The sequence below is a fragment of the Dermochelys coriacea genome, chromosome 17 (genome assembly GCF_009764565.3).
Source record: "Dermochelys coriacea isolate rDerCor1 chromosome 17, rDerCor1.pri.v4, whole genome shotgun sequence".
NCBI classification, from domain to species: Eukaryota; Metazoa; Chordata; order Testudines; family Dermochelyidae; genus Dermochelys; species Dermochelys coriacea.
Window position 1 is genome coordinate 4735895 of NC_050084.1, and position 26907 is coordinate 4762801.

Consider the following 26907-nt stretch of genomic DNA (forward strand, 5'->3'; position numbering starts at 1 on the left):
GGTGAATGGGTGTAAAGTTATGAAATATTGCACCTCTGCATGCAGCGAAGGTGTAAACTGCATCCTCAGACCATATGTTTGAAAGATCATTTACCTTTTCCATGAAGAGGAAGGACAGCCGTGTGGTTAAGGGGCTGGATGGGGCCTCAGGAAAGCGGGATTCAATTTCGGGCCTTGCCATAGACTCCCTGCATGACTTTAGTTGTTACTTTTACCTTTCTGTGCCTCAGTATAACAGACACAGAGACACCTCCTTTGTCACGTCTACTTAAAAGCACAGGCCAGGGCAGAGACTGCCTCTGACTATGTGTACGTACAGCACCTAGTGCAATGGGATCCCAATAGGGCCTCTAGACACTGCTATCGTACAAATAAATAACAGCAACTCAGCATGCAAAATAAGATGCTGCAGCTTGCACACAACCACACCACATACAGTGTGTGCATGTGTGTGCAAATCTAATGTGAAAGTAGCACTTGCTGAATATTGCCTCTCTCCAGTTCTTTGTATGACCATAATCTAATGAAAAATTCCTGGTGCTCCGTGGGTAACAGTGCGCTTCAAAGCAGCAGGGACGGCGGATATGCTCGTTCCAATCAACCCAGCTTCATTGAAAGGCAGCTGTAACAAGTTGGAAGCACCTGGGCGACGCCTCCTTGGTTTCAGAGGAGATTGCTTGCCAGGTGCCTCTTTGGTGCTGAAATTCACCGCCTGGCAGGGAAATTGATGTTGGAGTCTCTTTAATGTAAAAAGAACGGACCCAATCAGAGCTGCCGCCAGTCCCCACCTCCCTGCCGTTTGGGAGGCTGGGTGACTCAGCAGAGCAGGAATGGAACAGGAGCCAAAAATCTTCCTCCCCTCCCAAGCCAAGTCCTCCATGGGCTAGCGGACTCCACACTTGTCTTTAAAGGTTGATGGACTGGATCATGCCTTGGTATAATGCAGCAGTGTAGGGGTGAACATGCTTCCTTCATGGAGGCATTAATGCTGCCTGGATTATCCCTCCAGACCCTCAGAGGGAGAGCAGGGGCTGTTTGCCTCATGCTTTCCCTCCCACATGCTCCCACCTCATGAGCGAGAGCATGTAGAGCCATGGCTAACCTGCCTCCTATGCACCCCCAGATGATCAGAGTAGGGGCACCTCTGCAAAGGGCTGAACCAGATTACTCTCCCCCACACTTCGCCCCCGGGGCAGCAGAGACATTATGTCTCCAGGTGGCAGAGGAACATTGCCGCTTGCTGAAGGCTGGGCACCGGGAAAGTACCGGCCATTGTCAGCTCAGAGTATCAAAATTCAGCAGCGCTTCAGGGGTGGCTTTGCTCTAACAAACTGAGACACAGGAAAAGGCGACATTAAAAGAGAACAACGATGCTTTGAGGATGTGCTTTGGCTTCATCCAGCTCCGCAGGCCAGTGCAAGCCTCCACAAGAGAAATAAAATGAGGAAACAGCCTAGGAAATTCCCTTGGGAGAGAAGGTTTTATTAATGAATCAACCCCCTAAAATAACACTTCTACTTCATGGACTGCCTTAGCACTCAGGATTTTGAAGGGCCTGATCCAAAGCCTATTCATTGAATTCAGTGGGCTTTGGATCAAGGCCAAAGTGCTTTGCTAATGGTTAACCCATCCACCAGCCTGGGATGATAGGGAAGTAAAATTCAGGCCTGTAAACAAAGGCACAGAGAGATTAGGTGACTCTTTCAAGGCTATGCAAAAAGTCAGTTGCAGAGCAAGAACAGAACCCAAGGAGTCCAGTTGTGTGCTCTAACCGTTTGGACAGTGCCACAGATTGGTGCAGACAGTGTGCTGAAAGCTACCGTCCGGGCAGCTTTTTGCAAGACAGTGGGTTGTTTCATGACTTGCATGACTCTCGTAAACGAGGTGACCACCCCCTGCTGTCCTGGTGATGCCTGGGGTTGATCACCAATCTGGGCTGGCGGGCTGGCTGGCTTGCTGTTTTTAAAGTGCTTTTGAATATTGTGTTCGGGCTGGGGCCTTGCTCCTGAGAACCTGGCAATGAATGGAATTGCTGCATCCTGCTGCCTATTCATTTCATTTGGTGACCCCCCTCCCAGTTCTTATATTATGAGAAGGAGTAAATAACACTTCCTTATTTACTTTCTCCACACCAGTCATGATTTTATAGACCTCTATCATATCCCCCCTTAGTCATCTCTTTTCCAAGCTGAAAAGTTCCAGTTTTATTAATCTCGCCTCATATGGAAGCTGTTCCATACCCCCTAATCATTTTTGTTGCCCCTTTCTGAACCTTTTCCAATTCCAATATATCTTTTTTGAGATGAGGCAACCCAGATCTGCAGGCAGTATTCAAGATATGGATTTATGTAGAGGCAATATATTTTCTGTCGTATTATATATCCCTTTCCTAATGATTCCCAACATTCTGTTAGCTTTTTTGACTGCTGCTCCACGTTGAATGGCTGTTTTCAGAGAACTATCCATAATGACTCCAAGATCTCTTTCCTGAGTGGTAACAGCTAATTTGGACCCCATCATTTTATATGTATAGTTGGGATTATGTTTTCCAAAATGCATTACTTTGCATTTATCAACATTGAATTTCACCTGCCATTTTATTGGCCAGTCATCCAGTTTTGTGAGATCCTTGTGTAACTCTTTGTAGTCTGCTTTGGACTTAACTGTCTTGAGTACATCTAATAAATAACATACATTTTTAATGTTTTTTTTTTTGTTACTGTAGCACCTAGGAACCTTTATGGCCCCTGACCCCACTGCTATTGTTAGGTGCTGTACATTACAATTGGTATTTATTAGGAGTATTACAGTAGTCCCCAGGAGCCTCAGTCATGGCCCAGGACTCCACTGTGCCAGGTGCTGTACAAATACCAGACAAAAATCAGAGCCTGGACCAAAGAACTTACCATCTAAATATAAGACAAGAAACAACAGATACAGACAGAGAGGATGGGGAAAGAGGGTATGTTTCTGGAGTATCTTTCACTTGAGGTTCCCAAAGTGCTTTACTGACTTTAATGGGGATACCCCTAAGCCTTGGTTAGTGGAGCCCTTGGTAGTGGCCCATGGAGTCACAACAACACCTTGCTGTTATATTACACACAGACCCCAAAGTGCTTCACAAGGCAAGTCCATATCATTGTCCCCAGTGTACTGGCTGGTCACCTGACACTGGCTCCTCCTCCTTGTTTCTGGCTGGCAGATGTCCTTAAAGGACAGCTAGGCACAACCTGAACTCCTGCTTCTCCATTTAAGCACAGAGACACGGAGGGACTGCAGCTAGGAAGGGATGTGTTCATGAAAGGCATTATCTGTAAGATGTGAATCACACTATGAATAAGTTTGAGAACCCCGATGGGAATGCACTAAGTGCCCAACCTCTCCCCTCCTTCCCAAGCTTACGTAGGTTGTTACATCCATTATACAGTTGTGTGTTCTGATTTAGAGGTGGTGATGAGCCCAGGGTCACATAGTAAGTCAGCAGTAGTCAGAAATAGAACCCAAAAGTCCTGATTCAGTGGGAGGGAGAATAAAGTTTAATGAGCAATGATTGTTCACTTGTTTCTTCGTTTTCTCCAGAGATACTTCTTACTGTGACTAACCCAAGGAGCCAAAGACAGGAACAAGTCCCTATTAAAAGCCATCAAACCAAAAGGGAGACTCGATGGAATATGATTAGGGTTAGGGGGCTGGAATTTTTTTTAAAGGACTCATAATGGCCAAGTCAAACTGTCTGACAGATGCTCTGCTACTGCAGTTTGTCATGGATCAGATTTTATAACCCACAGCATACAAAAATCCATTGCATTGATTTCTTGTAATAAAATTCAAAAAAGTGTAATTGAATTACATCTGTTACCAAAGGGAAGGGCTAGGTGGGGAGCTGCAAACAGATCTGACACTCTCCCTGCAATGAAATACAAGACTCATACACTTCTAGTATAGCATGTTTAAAAAGCCCTGATAGGCAGAGAAGATGACATTAGCACACTTAACGTCCACATCCTAACCTGCAAATAACTCAGGTGCACCGAGCAGGTCAAAGGGATCGTGGTTGCTGATGTGAATTAAAGAAAGATCCTGTTTCAAGAAGTTCAAAGACACAAAAACTCCTGATACTCCTTGATAGATGGCTGTAGCCAAATGAGAATGTCGACGGGACCTCATCCTGTTACATCTGTGTCCATTTCCATTGCAGCCTCTGCTATCTTATTAACCCAGTTCTTACTGATGGGCTAATAACTGCATCCTTGGAGGGAATTGACTTTGCAGCACTTATGATGAATAGCTTTAATTCTCTTGGAACCCAGAGGGAATTCCCCACCCTGCCTCTCTGTTTTTTATAAAAGCCTAGGTTTTTCTAGCTGTCAGCCAACAGGATCCCTTCTGCTTGGGTGAAGAGCGTACCTGGTCTGTAGCAATGTGATATGGCTTGCTTGTGGGCGGGTTGACTCTCTCCACCCGTTTTTGCTGTCTTTGTCCATCCTGATGAGTTGCTTAGGGTGAGAATTCAGCTTTAGTGGGACTTGAGTTTGAATAGTTTTAATGGTTTGGCATCATTCAACATTTGCAACACAAGGAAAGAGGACTTTCTGTCTGTCCAATGCAGATTCAAGTGCTGCCCCTGGTGCTCAATGCCATCTCATGTCCAGTGCTCCGATAATGAAGTAACTAATGAACAGATGGTTGGTCAAACTTTTCCCCTTTACTGGTTAATGAAGTGACTGATTTTAACTTGGTTAATGGTAAATCTCTTAAGACGCTGTCCTCTTAATTTAAATAAATAGGTTATGTATTTTCAGCCTCTTGGGGATTGGTTGAAGGTTCCTAAACTCAAAAACTTGACACACAGAATTTCTGTTTTCTAAAGGGTTTTTTGCCTCACACTGTGACTGTCAGAGCCTGGATTTGCCAACCTTCCTCAAAGTAAAGAGTTGGCTGCATTTTACTGGTGGATAAGGTGTAAACTGTCCTTGGGCATTTGAGAAAGGGACAGGCTGAGGACTGGATGGGGTTCTTGATTGGTCAGGGATAATTGGGTTTTGGCACTGAACACGATGGCTGGATGGGCAGTGAATTTAAACAGGATTATGATTTGTTATATGCTTGCACTGTGCTTAGTAGTGGGGGCCTCCTGCCTCTGTCACAACGGTAGCTTCTATTATCTAACATATACTTGTACTAAGAAAGCTGAAAGCGCTCTCATCTGTTAAATGCTTCCTTCCCTGCGCTTCTAGTTCCCTTTCCCATCCTATCATACACATAGTAAGAGACAGTCTCTGCCCTGGCCTGTGCTTGCTAAGTAGACAGGACAAAGGTGGTGTCATTATGCCTGTTATGCTAAGGCACAGAGAGGTAAAGTAACTCAACTACAGTCATGCAGGGGGTCTGGCAGAGCCCAAAATTGGTGTGTGTTAACATTGTGCAGCTTAAGAGGTGTTCCAACACAGCATCCTTTCACAGCGTTGACAGGCCCTGATGCTGTATAGATCTTGCTGGGGACACAATTGTAAACAACCTAGAACCAGTTGTGGCACCCTGCCAGTAGCCCTTGCTCCCATCCTCTTGCCCAGTGTCTGTGGACACACAATAACAGAATGAAGCATGCCATGTTCAGCCTAAGACCCTTCCTTCCCTCCAATGGATCCGAAACCCTTTGTTTAAAGCCACTTTCGCTGAGAGCACACAGTCTTGAGCTGTTTCTTTCCTACCCAAAGGGGCTCACGTTCCTCCTTGTGTGTGCTTTGCCCTCTCCCTGCTCCTTACCATTTTATCTCTGCACTTGCTCTCTTGCAAGGCTGCCTCTGTCACGCACTTCTGCAGGCTGCGGGCTCAACAGGGGGCTGAGACCATTGTAAAGCCTACTTCAGATCACGTGCCATCAGCCCAAGACATCCTGATCTAAGCAAGCATACACAGCCTTTGTCGGGAGCATTCAGCACTCACAGTGTGAATCATGGACCCTTGGCCTTAAGTTGATTCAAGTAAACATCCATCAGTTTTGAAAGCATCACAGTTTAAGATGCAGCAAGGGAACATGATGCTCCACGTGCAGTGAGCATTTATCGTTCCACTGGTTTCTCTCCTGAAGCTCAGAGTGGTCTCTGCAAAGTAATGAAGACATGACTCATTAGCTGCCAGTGTGGAAAAGGCATTATAGATTTAGCATGGAGATGAAAATTCTCTGAGCACCACTGAAACTCTGTAAGCAAATTATTGCCATTATGTGTAATCAGCCAGCACCTCTGTTTGTTTGCTGTTAAGAGAGCCGTGTAGCTGGAGATACCTAATTGGTGGAGGATCATCAGCAGGATTGGAACATATTTGGGATGTGGTTGGCCATGTCCAACGTTAAACTCACTCTGAACTCCAGACCCCAAGAGAAAACCCTCAGCTCGCTCCCCACAGAATTCTTGGAATACAAGAAGGTGGATTCATGGCTCAGCAGAAGGAAAAACTTAATCACTGTCAGTAAGGGCTTTTCCTGAAGGTCTGGTACAAAAAAGCAAAACCATGAGCAGAAAGAAAATTGATAGACTCCTCAGCTTGTGAACAAGCTGGTCCTATGGGCCTGGCTGTGAAAGCCTGGTGTCCCAAAGACATTCCCCCTACCTTGTTTCTGGGGCAACCCATGCCCTCTAAGGTGCGAGAGCCTGAGGCAGTGTGTATCATTGCTCCTGTCCTGATGTCCTCCTGGACAGGACCCTTGGCACCTCTCCGCCTGCTTTTCTGCTTCATGACTTGTTACAACTCACACTTGCAAAGCAGTTTAACTGCACTGTGATAATATTGGCAAATCCTGTCCCCCTCCCCCAAGTTTGGAAAGCACTGATCACTGGGTGTTAAGCAAGGAGGCCTATTGCTTCAGCGCCTGCAGTTTGAAATGAGCCATTTGTTAGTTAACTGGCTGGAGCCCTCTTAGGAGTTTATAGCTGGAAAGACGTGCAGTCAGCAGACTCCTTGTATTAGCTGGACGAAAAGGAATTAATTTAAGGCAGTCTGCGGTCTCTGTTCAGCCAGGGTAACTTCATTAACAGCAGTGGGTTTACTCTGGATTCACACTGGTATAAGTGAGGTAGCCTGGGTGGCGAAGGTCTGTCCAAAGCAAGACATTAGAAGCTGCGCTTGTGCAGACTTCATTAAAGTTTAATAAAATTCGATCTATTGCTGAATGAAATCATGGTTCTCCTGCCCCTGGCGTTTGAAGACAATTTAATAAGAGCCCTCTCTGGCAGCATGGTCAGGCAGGAGAGGAAGCAGCCAGCCTGGCTCTTGGCTCAGAATAATTTTATTTTAGTCACAAATGACTTGGGTATTCCAATAGAGGAAAGGTAACAAGGCGACCAGCCCAGAGTTGCATGACTGCTGCTCGCTGTGCCAGGCTGCAGGCTGCTGGAGTCAGTTTGCTCTTAAGATATCTTGGGGGGCTGCCTCAGCTCAGAGTGAGTCTTATCAAGTGTGCTGTGTGTGTCAGGTGATTGGTCCCACTGACCACCCTGGTAGGTGTCCATTGCTAAATGCATTTTAGAGCTTTCCTGCTGCCTTGTCCATTTTTCTTAATTAGAGCTCTTTTAATGAAGCTGCTTCTGCAAAGGTATTGTCGCTACTCAATAAACTGCACCGTTGTCTGAGAAATCTCTCTCCACAGCTGAGGATTCTAGTGTCAGGAGCAGCTTAAACCTCTAACCAGCTAGGTACTAGTGTTTGATGTCACCTGGTAATAGCTGGAAAAGAAAGACCTTGCAGGCACTCGGGGCTCCCAAATTGTGGGTTTTTAGGGTTACCTTGTAGAAGGTATTGGGGTAGAGGAGAAGCATCCTGTGGGTAGAAGTGGAGACTGGGAAGGAGGGTTTCTAGATTCTTTTATTATTTAGTGTTTGCATTGCGGTCACACTTGGGGCCCCCGTCCTGGCCTGGGACCCTGTTGAGCTAGGCACTGTATGAACACACGCAAAGAGATCATCCCAGCTCAGCTCAGTTACTGACTCACTGTGTGACCCTGGGCAAGCCATTCAAAGATCCCAGGAGGAGGAGGTCCAGAGTTGTCATGATTAGTGGTGGTAACAATTCTGGAAGGGATATTAAACCTCATGCTTCATGGGCTTAAGCCAATCTAGAACTATCTAGACCAGGAAGAGACCTAATGGTGAGGGGGTATATTATCCTATATCTATTATTGTGGGAGTCTTCCACTAGGGATGTAAATATCGTTTAAAAAGTTAACTGTTTAAACCATTAAAATTATATTGTTTAATTGGTTAACTGATTAAAGGGAGAGGGGCTGGGGTTGCTCTGGCTGGCTGGCCCAGGGCTCGGGTTGGTGGGCCGGCCCAGGGCTGGGGTTAACGGTTAGGGTGGGTTAACCAGTAAGACTCATGCTTACCGATTAATCATTTAACTGTTTAATATTTTACATCCCTGTCTTCCACCTCTCTCTGAAGCATCTGGTGCTGGCCTCTGTCAGAGACAGGGCACTGGACTAGTTGGACCTGGGTTCTAATCCAGTCTGGCCATTCCTATGTTCTCTGTGGCTACATTGCCCATCAGTAATAAGCAGGCACTGAGTTATGGTTATCAACATATGTTGACCTGAGAGGTCGTTATTGACTGAGGCTTGGTCAATATTTTCTTCAAAGGGTAACAAACACTGATGTTCACTGAATCCTGAAGTCAGAGGATGGATTGCATGCCTGCAGCAGGAGTGTCTGAAAATCTCACCAGTACAGCCATGAATTTCAGAGGCATAACGGGGGGGTTTAATTTAGGAAAAAAATCATAAAGAAGCGTTAGTGGAACTTTTGAATCAACATTGTCAAAGGCAGGTCAGGTCCAAGAACCGTAGGGAGCATTACCTCTTATGAACAGATTAGGAAGTCGAGATTTACGTAGACTATTTAGCTTGTCGGAGGTAAATACTAATGTTCGCATAGATTCATGCGATGGTGTTGTAACTGTGCTGGTCCCAGGATATGAGAGAGACAAGGTGGGTGAAGTAATATCTTTTATTAGACCAGCTTCTGTTGGTGAGAGACAAGCTTTCGAACCACACACAGCTCTTCTTCAGGTCTGGGTAAGCTTGAAAGTTTGCCTCTCTCATCAACAGAAGTTGGTCCAATAAAAGATATCACCTCACCCACCTTGTCTCACTGGTTTTCACATAAACAGTCCCACTCTGAATCTCTCCTGAGAAGATCTAAGGTTGGAAATAGCTACATCTCCTCCTTTTGGTAGTGGCTGCTTGTGGATTTCTAGCACCGAAACTAGCTTGGCTCAGTTGTGTATTGAGTGTGGGTGTTGTGTCTTTCCTCATCCAAGCAATCTTTGATGCCTTGCGATTCAAGTGAATTGGCCTCAATGTCATTGCCAGATAGGGCTGGCTAGGGAAGGGGATTTCATTGGATTCTGTGGAGATGAAAGGCTTTTGGAAATGGTGCTAATGCAGCTCGATTGAGGTGGAGGAGCTCTGCATTGATCTCCAGCATCCTCTGACAGCCACAGGCGCCATGAAATAGAAAGGAGTCCAGCTAGAATTTTATAGGCTAGAATTGCCTATAAAATATCCCACCCATCCCTGCTTGGGAATGGCTGGGTGGGGGCACCCCAGTTGGATGCACCTTTCCCTCCCCTTCGCCTTACCCCGTCCACAGCTGTGATTAAAGTTAAGGAGAGTCGCCTACATAAATCCCTGTGCTTTTCATAACCAGGGGCTGGGCTCAGCACGTGAGCATTATGGGGGAGAGCAGGGTGTGGGGTTGGATTTCTCTGCCCCTGGTGGATTTTATCCCCTGTTCTGCACGTGTGTTCACACACAAGCCATTAGGGACTGACTTATAATGCTGCCTCCTGTGAGTGCTGGATGCATCAGTTGGGATGTATTGGGGAGGATGCCCCAGATCTTACCAACCCCCAGGTGTCAGCAGGGTGCAAAGTATCCAGGCTGGGATTTTCAGAGAGGCCTAAAGGAGCAAGGTACCCAAAGGCATGAGATTTGCATGCCCTAGCTGCCCTCTTCCCACTCCACACTGGCCCATGCTGGGTTCAGCTGTGGTGCAGCTGAGCCCTGTGTGGGTGTATCTGGAGGATTGGGGGAGGTGATTCGCAGGCCACCACAGAGAATGCTCCAACAATTCCAGCTGGTGACAGATGGCCCAGCTGGGCTGTACCAGGGAACAGTCCTCTGCTGACAGCAGGAAGCTTAGGAAACCCAAATGGCTCTCTTCTGTCTTTCATAACTCTGGGTCCATGGTGGAAAGATAAACCCCTAGCTGAGAGGCTGCTGTGTTTGGGAGCTTAGCGCTAGCCTCTGGAGTGAGGACCAGCCGCACATGGATAGCAGTAACTGGTAAAAGGTTAGCATTTGTACAGTGCTCCAAAGCGCTCTGCAAACAGAAACTCATTACTGAAGTCTGCCACATTAATTCTTCAGAGGGTGAAATAAGCAAACAACTAAGCCTTCAGCAAGGTTAGATATGTAACAAATCCTGGCTTTTGTCTCAGGTATCGCACCTCTGCACACCCTGACCACTCAGAATCCCAGGGCAGATTCTAGCGGGGCTAGAACGCAGATCCAGAATTACAATCCCCCACTTGAGCACAAGGAGATTCCCCGCTAACAGTACAGGGCCTGTGACCGACAGCTGAGCAATTCTGTTTCCATCCAGTAGAGGGGGATGATGCCCATATATGCTAGGCCAGTGGTTCTCAATCTGTGGGTTGGGTCCCCAAAGTCGGTCAACTCAGAGCTGGCATTACACTGGCTGGGGCCTGGGGTTGAAGCCAAAAGTCCGAGCCCCACTGCCCAGGGCTGAGGACTTCAAGGCTTCCCGGGCCACCCCCTCGCCCCCCTGGCTTTGGTTTTTGGCCCCTTGTCCTGGGCAGAGGGGCTTGGTCTTCAGTCCCCCTTCTCAGGGTTGTGTAGTAATTGTTGTTGTTAGAAGGGGGTTGCGGTGCAATAAAGTTTGAGATACCCTGCACTAGGCAGTTCAGACCCTTATTCTTTATGGGCGCTTCTGGCTGTGCTTTCTGTTTTTACTCAGCAGCTGAGGGAAGTTACTTTTGCAAGAGGTCAGCTATAATAATTGCTTAAAGAAAGTACATGGTAATTAAGTTACTCTGTTAATTTGCTGCTGGGCAAAGAATGAGAGAGGTCTGGGAAGCTTACTGGGCTCCTGCTTAATGACAGTAGCAGCCAATTACCACAGGAAGAAGGAGAGGGTTAAACGAAGGACTGTAGAACCCCGTGGCCCACTAAAGCAGCCACAAACTGCCTGCATAGCCCCTAGTTAGATGTGACTTTTCATCTTGCAATTGAAATGACTTCCTGGCTGTTGTAGGGGGAAAATAACATCATGGCAGGCTGTGATTCTGTATTGCATCAAGGAGGCTGATTTTGTTCTACCTGCCTGCTGTCCCAGAAAGGGAGCAAAGAGGACTGAGACATGCGCCTTGGGGGCTTACATTGTCTCTATGTACATGCCTAGGCTCAAGGGAAGGACAGACCAGTGGTTAGGGAACAGGCCTAGGACTTGGGAGAGCTGGGATCAATTCCCTGCTCTGCCACACACTTGCTGTGTGGCCTTGGGCAAGTCACTTACCCTGTTTGTGCCTTGGTTCCCATCTGTACAGTGGGGGTAAGAGCCCTGCCTCACGGGGCATTGAGCGGATAAATCCATTAAACGTTGTGAGGTGCCCAGATGTCGGGGCAGATAAGTACCTTGATAGGAAGCAGCAGGGGAAGAGAAGGTGCAAAGAGCCACATGCAGGCAAAGCCAACCAGAATGTCAGAGACTGAGCAATCCCAAAGCATAGCAGGAGTGGGAAGATAGAGGCTGGTGAGCTAGCCTGGCATGAGTCAGAGCAGGAAAGCTTGGGGCGTGGCTTCTTCCCCACCTGCTAGCACCCAGAGGCATGTTCTAGGACAGCATCCTTGTAGGTGCTGCTTCTGCACATGCAGTCCTTGGAGGTGAGCCGTCCCCTGGACCCATTCTCACACCAGAAGTTCCCCATCTCCTCCCTCCCCAACCCCTAGCCCAGCGAGTTGTAATGTTTTGGAGCTGCATCCGCACTTGGGGTGCTTTGCTTTAAGTTCATCTCTTCTAAGAGGGGTTCTCCCTCCCTGGGAGCAAAGCGGCCCTTGTTAATGTGGGGACTTTCTTCGGGGGTTACCTTGGGGTCCTTTCCTTGACATTAACCTCAAAAAATTCTATCCAAATTCAAGTTTATTCTAATGGGAAACAGAGGGGGGTGAGATGGGGGGAATCTGTCCCCTGCTGGATTTGTGCTGGATTCTGCTAGTAATTTGCTCCCCAGCACGAAATGGAGACTAGACTCCAGTATGATAAACCAATCTCTGGTGATTTCATTAGCTGCTAATACAGGCTCTGGAATTGTTAGCATACACATTAATTAGCACTCTTGCTGCCTTGATCATTTAGACTGGGTCACGTTTTTTCTTAATTGTTCTTCCCTGTACAAAAAAAAATGTATCCTACATGCATGGAAGCACTCGTCGTAACATTTAAATTACTCCAATTATGTTGGTTTTGGCCCCAGTTCCTCATGGAAAAGAACACTGAGCCACTGTAATTAAAATAAATGTGACAACCTTATCACATCAACTATCTCCGTGACTTGGAAACACAGGAGTTTGGTTCTCAACTTGATGCACAGGGAGGGCTCTCATCCCTTTTCGCCTACACACAGAGAGAGCATGCTCTGAAACCGGAGGGAGAGGAGCAGCAAGGTCCATATGCAGTGGCAGCCCAGGTGGGATGCCTTGGGTAGAGTGAGAAACCCAGCCACGTTGTCAGGATTTTGCGCATGTGCTTTGCAGGCAGTCTGCGTGGACTGCAATGCAGCCAAGCTATGGGATGAAAGCCCGGTGTTAATGCAGGTGTCTTGAAACTAAAGGGGTTGGAAACATTGTTAAAGCAAGCAGGTGTCTGAAGCACTCACCTCCAAAGGAAAGCGCCGACACCCAGAGCCATGTGACCCAGCCACGTAGTCCAGAGGGGAGTGTACAGCTAATGGGGTTTACTGGATTTCAAACTAGGGGGCTGGGACCAAATTGGCGTGTGGGCAGTGAGCAACAGTGTGTCTGTTGCTTGATGATCTACACTTAAAAGTTGCATTGCCTAGCCACATCAGTCAGGGATGTGGAAAAAAACCCGACTGACAGGGCTATGCTGACAAATCCCCCAGTGTAGACACAGCTGTGTTGGCTGGAGAAGGCTTCTGTCCACATGTGGTGCTCCTACACTGACAAACAAAATCCTGTTGTCATAGGCTCTCTCTCTCTGTTGAGGGGCCATGCCTGTGTGGATCCTTGGAGAGTGAGAGAGAGAGGCGAGGAGAGGCAGAAAGGCACCTGGCCTGAGGCTCTGGGCACAAGGGAGCTGTCTGCAGGCGGGTCTGTTCCCAGTACCATTCCAGGAAACAGGAGCTTGTGTCAGCAGAGGAATGTTACCCTGCCTCGCTTCACTGATTCCTCATCCAAACAGCAGTTGCCTTTCCAGGCCCTGAATTTCAGCCAGAAGCAGCGCTTGGGAGAGGCAGTGAGCTGCAGCAAAGGAGCCACGGCAGGTGTTGCAGCTCCACTGCCTGGGAGCCTGAAGCCTTGCACACACAACACCGCAACTTCTGCACCTCAGTGGTCCAATTGTTCCAGCCTAGCGCCAGCCACAGGAACCCTGAGTCTCATCCCCTGTGCCAGTGACTCACTCACACCTCGGGCAGCTCACGGAGGGTCCGATCCAAAGCCCGCTGAAGCCAATGGGAATTTTTCTGTTCACTTCAAAGGCGGCTGCATAGGCCTTGTCTCCTAACTTTCAAATCGGCAGCTGCCACTAATTTGCTGGGACTTGTGGCTGCTCAGCATCTCTGACAGTGGGTCATTAACTTTGGCCTTTCGGAGTCTGGCTCTGTACAATGGGGATCAGGCTGTGAGGCTGGCAGACTAGGTGGTGGCTCATGCCAAGGTCCCCAAGGCCTCAATGAATGCTGACAGTTACAGAGCATGGGAATCAGTCTGGCTCAGCTGTGTGCTGGTGGTGTTAAAGTAGGTATTAGAACTAAGAATTGGTTTAGCATTTAGACTTCATTGAAGGCTTCTGAGTTGCTGCCATCTATATCCATATTGTAAGGCATAAGGCATATTTGAGCATCTGCATTGTAAGCCACCAGACTGTGAAGAGGAGACATCAACTCCTGTGAAATGCTGGTCCCCCAACCAAGGTGGTGTGTCCTGCCTGACAAGGAAGCCTATCAATGCCAGACAGGCTAGACTGGAACATTAAGAGGACAAAAGACTTTGTTGTTACTCCCCCCCCTCCACCCTCTCCATACACACATGAAGATGAGTCTTGCAAGTTATTCCTCCGCATCAGCTGAGTTTGCAGCTCAGAGCAGGAGGGGGAACAAGGAGGAACTGGATCGCATTGCTGCTTGACTCTTGGAGGCAAGGGATTTCTAGGCATATGCAAGGGATCTTTCAATTGCTTAGCCTGTGGTTAGCCCTGTCAAGGTTCCTTCCCCACTCTGAACTCTACGGTACAGATGTGGGGGACCTGCATGAAAACCTCCTAAGCCTTACTTTATCAGCTTAGGTTAAAACTTCCCCAAGGTACAACTATTTTATCTTTGCCCTTGGACTTATCGTTGCCACCACCAAACATCTAACAGGTATATAACTGGGAACAGAGCCCATTTGGAAATGTCTTTCCCCCCAAAAATCCTCCCAAACTTTACACCCCCTTTCCTGGGAAGGTTTGATAAAAATCCTCACCAATTTGTATAGGTGAACACAGACCCAAACCCCTTGTATCTTAAGAACAATGAAAAGCATTCAGATTCTTAAAAGAAGAATTTTAATAGAGGAAAAAGTAAAAAGAATCACCTCTATAAAATCAGGATGGTAAATACCTTACAGAATAATCAGATTCAAAACACAGAGAATCCCTCTAGGCAAAACCTTAAATTACAAAAAGACACAAAAACAGGAATCTACATCCCATTCAGTACAGCTTATTTTCTCAGCCATTTAAAGAAAATCAGAATCTAACACATATCTAGCAAGATACTTACTAAGTTCTAAGACTCCATTCCTGTTCTGTCCCCGGCAAAAGCATCACCCAGACAGAGAGAGCCTGTGTTTCTCCCCCCTCCAGCTTTTGGAAGTATCTTGTCTCCTCATTGGTCATTGTGGTCAGGTGCCAGCGAGGTTATCCTAGCTTCTTACCCTTTACATGTGAAAGGGTTTTCCTCTGGCCAGGAGGGATTTTAAAGGTGTTTATCCTTCCCTTTATGTTTATGACAAGCCCTAAAGGACATCTAGAGCTTGCTTCTATTAACTTCTGAAACTTAAGACTTTAAACTCATTTGGGTGTGTACATTTACCTGCTTTAACCTTGTAAATAATTCTCTTATTTCCTTTTCCTACTAATAAGTCAGTACATAGTTTATTATAGGATTGGCTACTAGCGTTGTTTTTTATGTGAAATCTAAGGTGCAATTGACCTCGGGTGAGTGACTGGTCTTTTGGGACTGGATATAACCAGAATATTGCTGTGATTCGTGGTGTAAGGGCCCATCACTCATACAGACAGTCTTGTCTAGATGAAGAGACAGATGGGGATACCCAAGGGGGCTACTGTGACTACATGGTTTGGCTATTATACTGCCTGAGGAATATATACTCGATACTTGGTTGATGAAATCTAAATATAGAACTCGGCTCACTTGGGGGTTGTGCCCTGGGTCTTAGCCGTCTGCCGTGAGGTTGGTACTCATGCTCTTGAGGCTGCAGGACAGCTTGATCCGGGCTACCCTGTTTGTTGTTAGTTACCTGAATTGTGGTAGCTCCTGGAAGACAGACAGACAGACCCGTGCCAGTCCCAAGGAGCTTACGGACACACACACACGCACACACACAGCAGTGCCACCCTAAGGAGCTTACAGACACTGAGTGGAAAGGGAAGTGAGGTTCCCAGCATCCATGATGGGACTTGGGGATGATATGGGGACTGTGAGCTCTCCTGTCAGGAACCATTTTTTACGTCTATGCATTCAGCACAATGGGGCCCTGATCCAAATTGGGCTGCTGAGCACTAGTGTGATTGTGATTGTGTTTTTAAAGCACTTTGGAAATGTAGGACCCATTCACTTCAGGGGGCCGGGGCTGCAGGATTGGGCCCATAAATTGTTTGTTGTTTCTATTAACCAGTAGTGGCTAGAGACCTGCACAGAGGCTGGGCCCCATTGTGCTAGGTGCTGTGCATACATATAGTAAGAGGCAATCCTGCAAATTAAATAGTTTCCATAAGAAAAAATACCTGGAGATCAACGATTGGGAGCTGCACGTTGGCGGCTGGGAAAGTTTTTAATGTCAAATGTGAAACCTCTCTGAATACATGAATTCTTTAATTAAAATTAATGTGGCCATTTCTGCTCCTGGGCTCTAAAATTCTAATAAAACCCACATAACTTCTCTCAGACACAAAAATTAAAGTGTTCTGGATACAGATGGATTTTTCCCCTCAATATTTAGTATTTCTTTCCACTCGGAGCCAAGGAAACCTTAAGAAATAGGAATTTATATGGCACCTTTTAAACTGCAGGATCTCTTCAAACACCAACTGAGATACAGGTACCACTGAGGTGCAGGACAGCACCAGTTTGCGACAGAAAGTGAAGCAGAATCCTTTACCCAAATGAAACGCGAAGAGGATTTAGCTAGGCAGAATGTAATGTTCCAGAGTTGAAATGTGAGTAGACCTCACCAATGTTGTGTTTTTATTATTTGGTCGGTGGTCATGCCTAGGAGCCGCGTCATGGGCCAGGACACCATTGCACGAGGTGCTGTGCAAACGGAGGTGGTCTCTGTGCTCAAGAGCAAACAATCTGTTAGGGCCTTATTTTTGCCAATAGTGCTTTGTGATCTTTATGGATCAGCCTCTCCCCAAGAGAAATCTTATCTGAAGGGGACCAAAATATGACTGGAAATAAAACGTACATTTTTGATAGTGAGGGTAATTAACCATTGGAACAACTTACCAAGGGTCCTGGTGGCCCTGTTGCTGACCATTGTTAAATCAAGATTGGACATTTTTCCAACAGATCTGCTCTAGGGATTATCTTGGAATGCTGGTTCTCTGGCCTGTGCTATACAGGGGGTCAGACTAAATGATCACAGTGATCCCTTCTGGCCCAGGAATCTGAGTCTATGAAACGCTACTGCCAAAAATACAAACACAGCTACTTCTGGCTGAGTTGCTGGCTGGGATTCAGGCTGGCATGGCTCCATTCCAGCCCTGCCGCCGACTCGCAATTCTGGGTGAGTCACTTAGGGCCAGAATTTTCAAACGCATTCATAGTTAGACCAACTTGGAGTGCTTTTGGAAATCCCACTCAGTCTCTGTGCCTCAGCTCCCCACCTGTCACATGGGAATAGTAACACATCTCCTCCCCTTCCCCTCTGTCCTTGGCTGCCTTGTTTATTTAGTGTAGACTGGCAGCTCTTTGGGGCAGGGACTGTCTCTCCCTATAGGCTTGTGCAGCACCCAGCCTAGTGAGGCCCCAATCTCAGTTGGGTCCCTCTAGGTGCTACTGTAATGCAAATTGGTAAATATTAATAAGAATAAATTGGTACTTGATGGTGTGTCTCATCTGTAGATCTCAGAGCACTCTATAAGCCTGGCCCCAAGCATTAGGTGAGCATGAAGTTAAAAGACTTGCCCAAGGTCATACAGCTAATCGGTAGCAGAGATGGGATTAGACTCCAGGAGCCCAAACTCCATTCTCCCTGCAGTGCTTCGTGCTGCTCTATGGCCTGACCCTGCAACTCCCACTGACTTCAGTGGAGATGCTCAGGATCAGGCCTGTAATCTTCTGCAAACGAGCATGCATCCTGCAGTAGCCCATGTGCCAGTGTAGGAGTAAGCAGGTTTCACCTGTCTATCTCAGGCAATGAAAGAACCCCTCCGCTGTGCATCTCTTTCTGGGTATTGATAAGACGCCTCGGAATAGTAGGTGTGGATTTTCTGTCTCTTCGAGCCACCCATGACTGTGTCTGGCTTTGGCCTTGTAGGCTATATCAGAACAAGTTAATGTGTGTAATTTTAAATGTAGTGAGCAACCCTGACCAGAATGATGAATGCTCTGCAGCTGAAAGCAAATGAAAAGTGAATCGAATTGGCCAGGCATATTGAACGAGCCATCAAGGGGAGAGGTGGTGAGCCAGGGCCCTCTATCCTGATGTAGGGCCACGCGAGTGAGTGAGTGTGTGTGTGTGTGTGTGTGAGAGAGAGAGAGAGCTGTCCAGGCGGATTATATTGTTCTCGGCAAGCAGGAGAGTTGCATGCATTAATGTTTCATTGCTCACAAGGGGAGGGCTGAGGATGGAAGAGTCTTATTCCAGTTCACGCTCAGGTGCAAACTGGCACACACAAGAGTGAGCGTGAGTCCCATGCCTGCTTTGATCACCAGCCTGCCTCCGCCAGCACGTATTGTTTGAGAGCAGCAGGTGGTTCCCTTGACGCTGTGGTGGTGCTGTCACTCTCAGGAAATGAGCTATGAGCACAGTCTAACTCGGTCTGTCAGGTACAGGGCTTGGAGCTTTGAAGCCCCCACCCGGAGCTGTATCCACAGCACTGCCCCTAGTCAGCCTGCTGAGTTATTCTAGCTACATTTGGGTCTTGTTAGCTGTTTAAAAGCAGCGCCGCAGAGGAACAACATGCAAGGTGACATTTCCAGCTGCTTTAACTTTCCAGCATTGAGAGCATGTGGGGGCAGAGTGAGATTCCAGTCTGGAGATGCCTGTATTTGCTCCTTTTACTTGGCTGAGTTTAAAATTCGCAGTGAAAAGTTTGACTGGGCGACAGTCATCTAGCTTGGGCCTCGGCGGCAGGACTTGTATTAAGCAGAGAAGAGGGGAAGGGAAGAGTTCATCACCGGAGGTTTTGTGTTCTGACCAGTGTTTAATGCAAACTATGCTCTCATTCCCTTGCACTCCTGGGCCAGCTCCCCCACCCCACCCCAGCCTGTGCTCCTGTTCTCCCAGCGCTCTGTCCCCAACATCCATTAGGAAAAAAGAAAAGCAGTACTTGTGGCACCTTAGAGACTAACAAATTTATTAGAGCATAAGCTTTCGTGAGCTACAGCGATGAAGTGAGCTGTAGCTCACGAAAGCTTATGCTCTAATAAATTTGTTAGTCTCTAAGGTGCCACAAGTACTGCTTTTCTTTTTGCAAATACAGACTAACACGGCTGCTACTCTGAAACATCCATTAGGTTTGTTCTAGGCCCCAGGAGCCAGATAATGAAACTGACCAGCCTTGTTTCACCATTCAAGCAGAGTGAAATTCCAAAAGTCAAGAACTGGCACAGAGCCGTAAGGGGTGTCTTCACAGTGTGACCATCAGGGTCAACATAGCTGGAGCCAGGGTCCAGCGCAGCAATGTTGACTGCAGCCTTCCAGCCAAAGTGCATACGCTCAGTTCGCTTTGTGCGTGGAGGCTCATGTTTAAACCCTGAGGCCTTCCCGCTCTGTGAGGGAGTTACAGATCAGACTTGCTGTTGCAGGACTCAGTTTGCCCCAGGACTTCCGCTGACATTGTCTCACCCCTTCCACGGCTGTACATCAGCTGATGCCCCCCCAAACCAGAGGTGGCTCCATTTTAATGGTGGTACATGTATTCACACTTTGTAAAGTGGCCTGAGATCCTTCAAGAAATGCACTTCAAGGATACTGGAATATGCACCTATGGCTGCTCTGTTTCCCCTCTCTTTCTGATGGGGAGGAGTCGAGTATGGGCCCCCTTCTTTGGAGCACTGAAGATAGCTTCCCTCACTGCACTGAGAAATGATAAACCTCTGAGACATCCCGTTTCTGACAGTGCCCGCATAGCCCTTAGAGAAGGATCTGGCTCATCTTGGGGTGGAGAGTCGCTCATTTCAGGCTCTGGGCCGTGCTTTGAAGGCTTGGAGCCTTGGAGAACTCTTTGCCCATCGGGAGGGCATCATGGAGGAAGATTGCTCTGAAGCTGACCCATGCCATACTGGGTCTGGGAGGAGCAGAGGGTTTGAATGTGGCACTCAGTTCACCCCCCAATTAGCAGGAAATACAGATTGGCCTCTCCTCTTTTGCCAGCCTATCTTGGGACTGATTCCTCCCCCCCCCCCCCCCGTGTGTGTTTCAGAATTTCCGTCTGCGACGAAGACAAGTTCCGCCACAATGAGTTCATCGGGGAGACGAGAATCCCACTGAAGAAGCTAAAGCCAAACCAAACCAAAACCTTCAGCATCTGCCTGGAAAAGCAGCTGCCGGTGAGTGAGGGCAGGGCTCTGGGATGGGTGACCGGGCAGCAGGGTAGAATGTAGCTTTGACTGATCAGCTCTGCTTTTGGCCTCCTCGTCTCCTTTTTGCTTCTTCAGCCCTCCCTCAGCTGCTGAGGGGGTGCTTTGAGGGCCCCTCTCCCCAAACGGGTGTGGAGGGTGTGCCTCCTCGCCAGCCTGGCCATTGTGAGTTCTGCCTCTAAAGGCTTGTGCTTGGCTGCATGCCAACAGCAGAGCTGCTGCTGAGCCTCAGGGCTACAAAGGGGCCTGCAGCAACAGCCTGGTGGAGGACACTCTCCTTTCCCCCATGGCAGCTGACAGGCTAAGATGGCCTAGAAGGACTTGGGCCAGCCAGAGTGGAAAGATGCAAAGCCACAGCACCAGGAGGAAAGAGATTCCAGCTTGCGTGTTAATACAGCGCAGCCTGGTTTGATGGGATGGCCTCCAGACCGTAGCTTATTTAGCCTTGGAGGAACTTGCATAAGTGTGGTCGTGAGCAGACTAGGGTGTGCCACCGCTGCCTCCTATTGAATAGAATCAGAACGACTTGATGATGTGCCATAGACCCCATATTGCTAATGGAGATTCTCCTTTAGCTCACATGGTTGGGATTTGTGCTTTCGGAGTGTGTGCATCTGAGGGGGTCTGTTCACCAGCAGTCCTGTTTGCTTGGTGTGCAATGGAAGTGAGGCTTGTTACAGTAGGATAAACAAACTGCTAAACTCGGATCACCTAGAAATGCTGGCTTTGCAGCTCATCCCACTCTTCATATTGGAAGAGTGTGGGGCGGAGAGGTCATCCTGCCTGGTGTCCAGGCTAATTGCTCACACTAGCATCTTTGGATAAGAGGAGCAGAGCTGCAGGATGTTTCCCTGGGCAGGGACTCCTTTATCAGTGCGGCTCACTTCTTGGGGATATTAAGCCATGTACTTGTGCAGGAGACACAGGTCACAGATGCTGTTGTCCTTTAAAACCATCCATCCTTTTCTTCCCCTTAAGCAGCCCTGACAGCCAACCAATCTCTTTGTTCTGCCGATCAGCCCAGCAAGGCTTATTGGCTCCTGGGTCTCATGGCAGATGTCCTTTCTCGGGCCTGGGGGGCGGTTGCAGATGACGGCGGTCTCTAGTTCCGCTAGGGTGTCCAGGCAGGTGCACAGAGAAACCTGTGTGTTTCCTTGGCGTGTAGGCTCAGCAGCGAGTGGTCCATGAAGGATGTTGATACACTGAAGTGTGCAGCCACCTCGGCTGTCCTACCCTCCCAATAACAGCATTGGCTTCAACTGAGCGTCTCCTGCTACTCGCTGCAAGAGAGAGCGAGAGCCGCGTCAGACCCCTGGAGTGAAATCCAGGCCATTGAAGCCAGTTTGGCCATTGACTCTGATGGGACCAGAGCAAGCAGGCTGCCTGCAGGCTGAGCCTTTCCAAACCACCCGCTTCTCATTAATTCTCCCAAGTCCTTAGGCAGCTGGAAACCTCAGCCTTCCACCTCCCAATCCGTCTGCTGATTGGATCATTAAACTCCCTGGGTCCAGTTCCCTGCATGCCCCCGTCACACCCATTTAAAAGGGGAGATGCTCCACTGAAGCCACTAGCCTTATCCCAGCCTGAGCAAGAGCAAAGTCTGGCCCTGGTGCAGGGTTGCATTCAAACAGAGGGGTGGTGGACCAGTTGCACCTGCCCTGTCCTTGGTCATTGCAGGGTACCAGGTACCTCCTCTTTGTGCTCCAGCAGCCTCATCGTGCCCAGTCTCCACATTGCTTGCCTTGGAGTGAGTCATCTCCAGATTCCCTACCCAGGAAATCCTTGCCTGAGAGTGCATGGGAGAGGCACCGTGACTGAATCTAAAACCTCCTTAGATGTGCCACTAGTTATCATTTGGGCTGCTTTTAATCCCTGCTTGCAAGCAGGGCCTGGCAATAGCAAGCAGGCTTGAACTGCCCTCATCATAGCTAGGCAGTGATTTATCACCCCAGGCGAGCGCTGTCGGCTGAGTTTCATGCGCTTTGGCTCTGGGCCCAGGAGAGTTTCCCCTCCCATGCAGCACTCCTGAGCAGCCTTCCAGCCCATGGAGCTACGGTATTAGTAGCTTTCGGACCCCAGGCTGTAGGCAAAGAGCCACTGGGATAGCTCCTCGCCAGAGCAGGGAACTGGCTCAAGATGGGCCCATCTGCAGCAGGTGTAATTGGTGTAGCCGCACTGCCCGGGTCCATCAGATGCAATGGGCAGCCTAGACAAGGTAGCTGAAGGCTAGAGCTAGGTTCCTGGTGAAAAATGCAGTTTTGGTGACCCCGAAACACTGTGTGAATCCTTGTCCCTTTCACTAGATTGCTTCAGTTGGAAAAAAATCTGAAAAAATCCAAGTGTTTCAATTGTCCCATTCAAAATGACTTTTTGTTTTTAAATTTCCTTTCCTTTTAGTTTTTTAAATATGCTCCAGGTGGCAATGGGATGTTTCACTGTGGGTGGAACAAACAGCTCACTGAGTTGTACTTGTTTCTCTAACCCCCAACTCCCCCAGATAGATAAAACAGAAGACAAGTCCCTGGAGGAGCGTGGCCGGATCCTCATCTCCCTCAAGTACAGCTCCCAGAAGCAAGGCCTCTTGGTCGGCATCATCCGCTGTGCACACCTGGCTGCCATGGATGCCAACGGCTACTCTGACCCCTATGTGAAAACGTAAGTACGTGATGCGCAATTTGAAGATGGAGGCGGCCGATCCACCCAGCGACCAGGTGGAAGGGCCAGGGCTTGCTTCTGGCTTCGTTTGTTGCGGGGGATTCCAGCCCCATCCTGTGAAGAGTTGGCGAGGAGAGAAGGGAGCCTTGAGGTTACGTGCTGGGACCAGAAGACGATGCCCTGTCTCCTGACTCGGCGCATGCCAGCGAGGCTGGCGGCGGAGTGGAGGGTGTTGTTAGCCGCCCTAGCATGGAGAGATAGCACACGAAGACTGGGAGTGTCACAGGAGCCAGAGGTGCCCAGCGCCTAATGATTCCTCAATTCTATGGCCAAAAGGAGCCATTACGATCAGCTGGTCAGACCCCCTGTGTAGCACAGGCCTGGAAGCCCGCCCAGTGAGGAGGCGACCGCTGGATGTGTGTCCTGGCTGCTGTATCGCAGGCAGACAAAATCTTGGCAACGGGACAAGGTCCTGATTGTCCCTTCCATATCCCTGACCAGGACTTTGGAATAACCCGCTCCCCTCCCCCACCCTCAGCCAGAAAAGGCTTCCCATGTGTTACAGTGAGCCCAGCGCCTGGAGGGTGCTAGTGGGATTTGGGTGCCAAGTCTCCTAGGGTCAGATTTTTAAAGGTATTTAGGAGCCTAAATATGCCCACAGGCACCGTGGGGGGGGTTTCAGAAACTCTTGTGAAATCCCAGCTGCCTGGCTACAAAACTACAAGACGATGGGGCAGCAGGGAAATAGCCACTTGAAAGGGCAGAGGAATAACAGCACCTTCCACAGCCGGCAACGTCCTCTGGTTTGGGTGAGCCGGAACCGCCTCACTCTTTGAGTTGTAGACGCAATAACAGATGGGGCGAGGCAGGTGTCCCACATGTGATTTTAGTTGCCAGTGTGAGAACAGTAATCAGGCAATTGCTTCTGACATGATCCAGTGACTTTCCTTGCAAGCTAATGTAATGATTTAATTGTGCACAGTTAAGTTATTATTCAAGGCAATCAGGAAACATTATTCAGGGCTGGTGCCCATATCATGAGACAGGAAGATTTAATCCCTTGAGAGGAGCCTGAATAGCCTACAGGAGACTGTCCCCACCCACTTCTGATCCACCCACACTGATGAGCACTTGAGTGATCCAACGGCGCACGTGTGGTCAGATCAGGCAACTTAGCACGTGCTCTGGAGGCCTAGAGGGTTAGATCAGGGGCCTGGGAGTCAGACTTTCCCGGATTCTGTTCCCAGCTCTGCCTTTGACTCGTGTGTGGCCTTGAAAAACAGGGGTGGCTTTGTTCGCCTCCCTCAGAGAGGCAGTGTGGGGCGTAGCAGTGTAAAGCTCTTCAAGATCCATGGGTCAAAGGTGCTATGGCAGAGAAAAGCGTGATTAGTGCTGCCAAGTTCCTCATCTGGGAGAAGAATAAGCAGGAGTACTCGTCTGTGCGCCACTTACCTGGCCGAGTACCTGCACTACTAGGGCATATTAACAAAAACCTGCTAGGGCTGGTGCTTCCCAACCTACGGCATGGGCCATTAGCCACTAGTTTGCAGAGCAGACCTGGTGGAACCTGGGACATAGTATTTTGCGTACCAAGCACTGAGTGGGCGAGGGGAATTGGTGCAGGGGGTTGGGATCTCGGAATGGGAATGCTGACTCACTGTGGTGCTGAAGGGGTTTGGGAGGCATCTTCTCAGTGAGGGGGATTGAGGGGGTCTGTGCACTGTAAAAGCACCAGAGGAGCTGCTGGATGCATGGAGCCTTGAACCATGGGGAGGATGGTTAGCAGAACAGCGTGCATGGAGTCCCCCATCCGCACTCCCAAACAGCACGTGGTGTAATGCACCATGCCTGGGGAAGGTCACAGTGGTTCTGGCTTTGCATCGCTCCAATCTGGCTCCCTCATTAATGCCCTGCAGTGGAGTAATGAGTCGCAGCTTCCCTTTCATTTGTTCCTGTCCAATTCCTGGAGCCGTGGGGGGCCTGGGAGTCTGATTGGGAAGCTGTGTGAGACTGTCAGCAAAGCTGGGGGTAATTATCTCAGGGGCAACAAATCCCCCACCTCAGGAGTCTGTCCGGCACTGCCATTTGGCTTGGAGGCTTCCCATCATCACCCCATGGTGGCTGATAGCTACAAGCAGCTGCAGCAATCCAGTGGCAGTGGGGGGCATGTGTGTATTTGTGGAGCCCCATCACTTCCATTTCCTCCCTCTCTTTCATATCAGGGGCCTCTGGCTGTTGAGAAGGGAGGAGAGAGTTTGGGGGAATAATTGAGATGTCTAATCTTGATTAGGGCCCTAATTAATTCAGCAAACCTGATAGTTTGCATAATACGAGCTCATTTCCCTGTGTCGGGGAAGCCTGGAAAGATTCAGTCCAAAGAATAACTCAGGCCAGTTCTCTCCCTTGCAAAGATTTTAAAGCATAGCACAGGGCTATGCAGCAGGCTGATTTTGAGTTGGGGGTGAAAGCCAGTGCTTGTGAAAGGGAGACAGCAGCGAATGGAGCAAAACACGATGCAGCAAACTTATCCCATACATGTTCTCTGAAGGTTCTTCACTCCTGACCAGCAGCCCCCCTACTGTTCCAGCCCTTGGCTCCCCCCTGCACACATAGTTTTGCCGATGCTCCTCAGTTGTGACCCACAGTCACTCCCGGGATCTCTGCCAAAGCACCTCCCTCCTAACCTCTACCCCATTGCTGTCTCAGCCCTGAGCTTCCCCTGAGCAGAAACTTCCCATGTGTCACCATGGGGGGGCTGTGTGATGTGCATAGGTATCTGCTAAGGACAAGGCTGAGGCCAGGACACACCCTGTTGTGGACTGGGAGCGAACTAGGCGTGATATTGAAGCCCTGATGTTAGAGTGAATCTTATCTCGGAGCCTGGGCAGGAGTTAGGGGGACTGGGAGCCGGACATGGAGCCGTTCACTGCTGGTTCCAAGTAAGGCCGTCCGGGGTCCCGTCACAGACAGGTGCCTCCTTCCTGGTTTACAATTTTGGCTCCTGCTCCTCCCGCCTCCCTCCTCCAGGGCCCCAGGCCAGTGACCTGCAGGGCTAAGAGAGCAGTTGGTGATTGTAAGTAATCAGGACAGCGCTGGCTAAAGGGAAGCCAGAGGAGGACGTGGTGATTTCTTTGCTTGCAACTCGGCATCTGTGAACTGTACACACGGCTGGTCTCTTCTACAGCCTCCGGTTCCTGCTGCTCCTTTGTCCTGTCTGCCCGCAGCACGATCCTCTCACCCACCTCTTCTGTCTTCTCGCTGCCTTGGACACCTCACAGGGCAGGGATGTGTTTGTGCAGCACCTGGCATAGGGGAGGCCTCTGTAGAAACAGGCTGAGATTTTCCGAGCCATTGATAGTGTGGCATCCGGTTCCTGTTAGATCTGGATGGGCACTGGGCATCCCCAGCCGCTTTGAAAGTCTCACCCATAGCAAACCAGGAAGTCCCGCATGTTTCAGGCTGCACTGGTGATGCAAGAAGCCCGCAGCCGTTGGTGCGATAGTTCATGCTGAATTCCAGTTCAGGGTGGTTCATGTGCAGAGACGGGTGGGGGGTGAGAGATGGCCTGAGATGATCAGCCAGGCTGAAAAAAGCCAAAAGCCCTGTAATCCCTATGATCTCCCCCCACCCCTCCCTGCCATGGTGCATGGGCAGGTAGTGGGTAGTGCACCAGTTCTGAATGATCCTCCCCGCCCCCCATCCAGCTCTGTCCCACCACTTAACAAATAATTGGATCAGCTGACCTGTAAATAGCAGGCAGCTGCTGCTGCTGTTCCAGCCCAGGATCTGCAGACATCAGAATTGTGTCTTGGCAGGGGCATGCGGCTGGCCAAGGAGATGGGCTAACGGAGCCTGTTGGAGAGGGTAGACTGCATTTGCACATCTCAGAAATACAGCATTGCG

General features: G+C 49.0%; 1 protein-coding gene across 1 annotated transcript in view; it reads left to right on the top strand.

Annotated features, from left to right (window-relative positions):
- DOC2B (double C2 domain beta) overlaps window positions 1-26907 on the top strand; it is a 129623-nt gene that overhangs the window by 81301 nt on the left and 21415 nt on the right. Inside the window, exons 5-6 of the mRNA XM_038376239.2 lie at window positions 20193-20319; window positions 22847-23004. Of these exons, the coding sequence (XP_038232167.1) occupies window positions 20193-20319; window positions 22847-23004 (285 nt within the window). The remainder of the gene's footprint in view (window positions 1-20192; window positions 20320-22846; window positions 23005-26907) is intronic.